Raw genomic sequence first — 6,696 nt, 5'->3', positions numbered from 1 at the left:
GAAGAACTTCCACCACAAACCTTCGAATACAAAGAACATTCGAAGAGGAGTCATCTAAATCATATTCCTAGATCTCAAAGTTCACTGGAATCAAGCTCAAAAGCCTCCAGAAACCTCACAAATCACAAATCAGCGAAGCTCTACGGATTCAAGCCTCTAAAGCCCCGAAGAACTTCTACCACAAACCTTCAAAGACGAAGAATACACCAAGAATACGAAGAACACACGAAGAACACGAAGAACGTGAAGAACAAAGGATTTCTAACAAGCTCATAGCCAGAGATTCATTGTAATTCTGTTTCACCAATCTTCGATCCATCCCTCAACCAAATTGAAGGATATTTTGTGTTCAAATCAAAATTACATTATTACAATTCCAATCAACAAGTCTTTCAAGGAGATCGAATCAGAGGATAACTCTTTTGTAATCAATAGAGAATTGTACCACACAATCATCAATACAAATTCATATTTGTGAAACTATTTTACTTGTTTGACTTATTTCGAACCGAGAAATTTAGTCGTCCACATATTCTGGCAGCCCGGTGGACATCTCTGCCTCTCATCTCATTCTCCTTCAAAGAAAGAAATCTTCATCATCTTGCTACCAGCTCAAATGGCCTCTAGCAAGAACATCCAAGCTTCAACAGCTACTTCAACTAAACTTGGTACGGCTACCACCAACAACTACATTGGTGCAATCAATTGTAGCCAACCCAAAGCAAACAATCAACTTCAATCTCAATCAACCAAGGAAGCCAAGGTCCAGACAATCATCTCCTTATACCCTCTTACAAGAAACAAGGTCATTAACAAGGACATCTCCACCTTGGAACACCTCAAGTATGGGGGCAAATTCCCTCCTTCCTTCACAAGAAGTTGTTCGCACGATTTCTCTCCCATCAAAGGGAACCCAAAAGATGAGATTTCACGTGCCCACTTCAAATCACTTTCTTCTCCATCATCTTGGGAAATTGTGTCAGTCATGATGACTAACACCTCTACCATGGAAGAAAAGATGGTTGAAATGGAACAAAGGGTTGTCCTTCTCACAAAAGCACTTGAAGATAAGGACCTCCAAATTGCAACTTTAATGAACAAACTCGAAGTACAAGATCTTGGTGAATCAAGCCATGGTCATAAATTCACATCTGCGAAGGATGACGAAGGGAGAGAAATTGAAAACACTCCCCGACGAAACAATCTACTTCGGTTGCTTCGTTGTCAGTCCAACAATTACAAGACATGATAACAAATACCATCCGAGCACAATATGGAGGTTCTTCTACAAGTTCTCTCACATATTCAAAACCTTACACAAAGCGCATCGACAACATGAGGATGCCCCGGGCTTTAGAGGCTTGAATCCGTAGAGCTTCGCTGATTTGTGATTTGTGAGGTTTCTGGAGGCTTTTGAGCTTGATTCCAGTGAACTTTGAGATCTAGGAATATGATTTAGATGACTCCTCTTCGAATGTTCTTTGTATTCGAAGGTTTGTGGTGGAAGTTCTTCGGGGCTTTAGAGGCTTGAATCTGTAGAGCTTCACTAATTTGTGGTTTGTGAGGTTTCTGGAGGCTTTTGAGCTTGATTCCAGTGAACTTTGAGATCTAGGAATATGATTTGGATGATTCCTCTTTGAATGTTCTTCGTACTTGAAGTTGAAGTTCTTGAAGTTCTTGGAGGCTTTAGAGCTTGGTTCCGGCAGAGTTTCTGGACTTCTGAATGCTTCAAATGGTTTTTGTGTCCTCTCCTAATCTCCTGACCTCCTTGATCTGATCCCCTCCTCAAATGCCTTAGGAAGGCTTCTATTTATAGGAGTTTAGGGGTAGGTAAGTGACACGTGGCGGAGTTTGATTGGTGACATGTGGCAGAGCTTGATTGGTGACATGTGGCAGAGCTTGATTGGTCCGCTTATGTCATCGCTTACATGTGCGAGGCTGATTATGTCATCGCTTACACGTGCGAAGCTGATTATGTCATTGCTTACACGTGCGATGATGTGTGATTGATTTTTGCATGACACTTGGCAAATTTCTGTTGGTTTCTGAGTAATGATAGCAAAACCTAGCAGCAATACGCGGCGCTTTGTAATTGGTCGTATTTTGTGGACTTAATAGTGTGACGTGTCAGCTTGTGATAGGTCGGGAATTTTCCCTATCTACATCGAGGAACAATGATTATAAGGTGGTGAGAATTGCCAAACATGCCGAACTTTCTATGGTTGAGGTTTACTCTATTAGCGAGAGATCTTGGAGAGTAGCTAGTGGTGGTGACTCATGTCCGGCTAGGATTACTTGTAGTCTTTTGCACCCACAGCCAGCTTCTTTAAATGGAGCTATTCATTTTGCGGCGAATGATTAGGGCGATGCCCAGAGTTTAGTAGTTTTGTCATTTGATTTGGGCGATGAGGTTTTCAGTGTGATATCTTTGCCAAATGGTAAATTTGGATTGGGTGCTGATATTGGTATCTCAGTATTCAATGGATTGCTTTCTCTACTATCTTATGGGTATCAGCATATGAGCAGCTTCCAGTGTTGTTCGGTTTGGGTTATGAAAGAGTATGGTGTTGTGGATTCTTGGACTAAACAGTTCACTATTGAACTCAATATGCTACATTGGAAAGTGTTAGGTTTCTTGAAGAATGGTCATGTATTAGTGCAGAAAATAGGATCACATCGTTCGAAGCTCTTGTCATATGACCCTGAGAGCGAACAAGTGAAGAATTTGGGGTTTTATAGAAGCACATATTATTCTTATGCTGATAATTATGTGAGGAATTTTACCTTCTTGACAAACCAAATGATGTAGTTTCCAAGAGGAAAGTGAGCAAGAAGAGGAAGTGCAGGTAGGTTGGAATGGGATTGGAGGAGGGGAATTTTGAGGCTGATTCGGCAAGGACTTCTCAGCAATCAGAGGGATCGGAGAAGTCAGATCAGATTTTCACCAAATCACCACAGGATTTTGGTCCTTATCTTAGTGATTTTGTTGGTGATTTGAGCAGAACTTGGGGTAATTCCATTGATTGGATGATTGAATTTCGGGATGGGAGGAAAATAGTTATCCCACTTTCAGCATTTCGTTCTCCTAATTCCGTGTCAGACCAGATTGCTTCGGAGGGTGTAGTTAATCCAGGTATGGATTCTCTTGTTAACGAGGGACAAATTAGTAGTTGGGCTTCTGAGTATGATGGTGTTGTGGGTTTTGCTGCCTCTGAATTGGGGTCAGAGGGTGAGACTTGGGACTCTGAGGTGGGTTTGTAGATGTGGGAACATTTAGGTGAACCACTTGAAGTGGCACCTTTGGCAGTGGATAATTCAGTGGTTATGGAGAGCACTACGGTTGAGGAGAGAGGGTGTATGGTGGATGTCGACAACTCCAAGTTGTCACTTTGGGTAACTAATAGATTAAAAGCTTTCCAGAAATCTGTTGGGACCTCACTGGAGGGGTTCGAAGAACAAGTTACAGGTTTGCTCTTAGCTCTAGAAGAGCGTAGAAAAAAGAGGACGTTGGAGGTAGCCTCTTAGAGGAAGATGGTTAAGGCAGGGCATAAAGGGCATTGTGAATTAAAGAATTTATTGAATTCTTGGGGTGAGGAGAATGAGGCAGAAAGGAGAAGGAGTGCAGTTAGGGATCGGGCTATTGTAGTGCATCAATGAATTTAAGAATTGTTTCTTGGAATGTTAGAGGGTTGAATGAGTAGGAGAAGCGGCTTCGGGTTAGCAATTTGATCCGTAAGTGGAAAGCAAATATTGTTTGTCTGCAAGAAACTAAGATGGAGTTAATTAATAGGGGTGTCATTTGTAGTTTGTGGGGAGGTCAACATGTGGACTAGCTCTATTTAGGATTTGTGGGTGCTTCGGGTGGGGTGTTATTGATGTGGAACAATAGGGTTGTGGAGAAGTTGGAGGAAGCGGTGGGTTGTTTCTCAGTCTCTTGTAAATTCAAAAATGTGGTGGACCAGTTTGTTTGGGCTTTCTTTGGTGTTTATGGGCCCAATTGTGATAGAGACAAATGTCTCTTATGGGAGGAGTTATTAGGCATTTGTAGTTGGTGGGAAGTGCCTTGGTGTGTGGGAGGTGATTTTAATGTGGTGCAGTTTCCTTCTGAACGTTCTGGGTCCGCAAATTTTACTTAAGCTATGCATAGGTTTTCAGCATTTATTTCAGAGCTTAGTCTCATTGATTTGCCTTTGGTTGGGGGGAACTTCACTTGGTCTAAATTTAGAGAGGTTGTTTCAAGTTCTAGATTGGACAAATTCCTTCTTTCAGCTGACTGGGAGGAGAAATTTCCATCTGTTTGTCAACGTCGGCTATCTAGGTTGTTTTCAGATCATTTTCCTATTATTTTGGAGGGTGGGAATCTTCTTGGAGGTAAGAAACCTTTTAGGTTCAAGAACATGTGGTTAAAAGGATGAGGGCTTTTTGGAAAGGGTGTGTTCTTGGTGGGGGTCATACCATTTCCAAGGTTCTCCTAGTTTTATATTGGCAAACAAACTGAAGATGTTAAAATTGGATTTGAAGAGATGGAATGTGGAGGAGTTTGGTAATATAGGTCTCAGGGTACAGAATTTGTGGAAGGATCTCAATGTGTTGGAAGTTATCGAGGAAGATCGTGTGCTTTCAGCGGAGGAGAGTTTGGAAAAGGATCGAATTCATGGAGAGTTAGAAAAATCAACCTTGTTGGAAGAAATCTGCTGGAGGCAGAAATCTAGGGCTCTTTTCCTTAAAGAGGGAGACATGAACACAAAATTCTTCCACTGTATTGCTAATTCTCATAGAAGAAGCAATACCATCGATAGGCTTTTGGTGGACGGAGAGTTATACATAGATGAGGGGATCATTGAGGGGTGCATCTCTCAATTTTTTAGATAGTTATACTCGAAGAATGAGGTACATAGACCTCTTTTGGATGAGGTTGTCTTTTCTAGCATATCTGAGGAAGATGCCAATTGGCTGGATAGACCCTTTGATGAGGATGAAGTTTATAAAGTAGTCCATGATTTCAATGGTGATAACGCGCCAGGTCCGGATGGTTTTTCAATGGCATTTTTTCAGTCTTGTTGGAGCTTGGTGAAAAATAATATTATGAATGTGTTTCATAATTTTCATGCTCATGCGGTGTTTGAAAAGAGTCTCAATGCTACTTTCCTTGCTCTCATTCCTAAGAAAAATGATGCTGTGGATGTAAAAGACTTTCGGCCTATTAGTTTGGTGGGAGGGTTGTACAAGATTATTGCTAAGGTTTTAGCCAATCGTATGCGAAGGGTGGTTCACGGTATCATCTCTGAATCTCAGAATGCCTTTCTAAAAGGTCGTTAGATTTTGGATTTTGTCCTTATTGCTTCTGAGTGCTTAGATAGTACAATGTAGACAGGGGTTCCTGGGGTGTTGTGCAAATTGGATATTGAGAAAGCTTATGACCATGTGAATTGGGAGTTTCTCCCTTTTTTGTTACAACGTGGTTTTTCCGATAAGTGGAGAAGATGGATTAAGTGTTGCATATTAATTGTTAAATTCTCCATTTTGATCAATGGTTATCTTTCTGACTTCTTTGGAAGTACTAGAGGACTGAGGCAAGGTGATCCGTTATCCCTTTTTCTCTTTGATATTGTCATGGAGGCTTTGAGCCGTATGTTGGACACAGCTATTGTGGCAGGTCAGTTTTCGGGCTTCTCAGTGGGGAATGCAAATGGTTCCTTGTTGACGGTGTCTCATTTATTGTTTACGGATGATACTCTTTTTTTCTATGATGCTGACAGCAATCATATGACAGTTCTGCGTGGGATTCTCTCTAGATTTGAGGAGTTGTTAGGGCTAAAAATTAATTTAGATAAGTCTGAATTAGTTCTAGTTGGGGATGTGTCTAATATGCATGAGCTAGTGGAGATTTTGGGATGTAGAGAGTCAACTCTTCTGCCGAAATATCTTGGTCTTCCATTGGGTGCTTCCTTTAAAGATAAGACGGTTTGGAATCCGATTTTGGAGAAGATGGAGAGAAGGCTAGTTGGTTGGAAGAGATTGTATTTATCTAAGGTGGGCAAGGTTACCCTTATTAAGAGTACTCTCTCTAGCCTGCCTACGTACTTTCTTTCCCTATTCCCTATTCCAATTAAGGTGGCAAAGCGGATAGAGGATTTGCAAAGAGACTTTCTTTGGAATGGTATCGGTGGCGAACGTAAAATTCATTTAGTAAGTTGGTCGAAGGTTTGTAGGCCAGTGAAGAATGGAGGGTTAGGCATTCAGTGCTTGAGAAGGTTTAACTCTGCCTTATTAGCCAAATGGTTGTGGCGTTATGGTGCGAAGAATGATGCTCTTTGGAGAAGGGTCATTGAGGCGAAGTATGGGAATGAGTGGGGTGGTTGGTGTACTAAATCCGTGTCTGGAGCATATGGTGTTAGTTTGTGGAAGTTCATTAGAAGAGGCTGGTTGTATTTTTCTAAGTTCCTTTGGTATGATGTGGGTGATGGTTCTTGTGTGAAGTTTTGGGATGATGTATGGTGTAGGGACCGTCCTCTTAAAGGGGTGTTTCCAGATTTATATAATATTAGTAGGACAAGAGATGCTTCAGTCTTTGAGGTTATGTGCTTTGCTAATGGGAGAATTTTTTGGGACCTACAGTTTCGTCGCCTAGTGAATGATCAAGAGTCACAATCTTTGGATTCGTGTATGGTCTTGATCTATTCCACTAAGGTGTGA

General features: G+C 41.4%; 1 protein-coding gene across 1 annotated transcript; it reads left to right on the top strand.

Moving 5' to 3' along the window:
* The first annotated feature begins 2,856 nt into the window (after positions 1-2,856).
* On the top strand, positions 2,857-6,696 carry LOC136067152 (uncharacterized). The gene is made up of 6 exons (XM_065772547.1): positions 2,857-3,229; positions 3,278-3,466; positions 4,168-4,371; positions 4,466-4,847; positions 4,929-5,241; positions 5,371-6,696. Exons 1-6 carry the CDS (start codon positions 2,857-2,859, stop codon positions 6,694-6,696), a joined length of 2,787 nt encoding a protein of 928 aa, XP_065628619.1.

This window comes from Quercus suber, unplaced genomic scaffold, assembly GCF_002906115.3.
Source record: "Quercus suber isolate HL8 unplaced genomic scaffold, Cork oak 2.0 scaffold_5, whole genome shotgun sequence".
In the NCBI taxonomy this organism is placed as follows: Eukaryota; Viridiplantae; Streptophyta; class Magnoliopsida; order Fagales; family Fagaceae; genus Quercus; species Quercus suber.
Note: the sequence above shows the minus strand (reverse complement) of the source record. Positions and strands in the feature narration are given on the sequence as shown.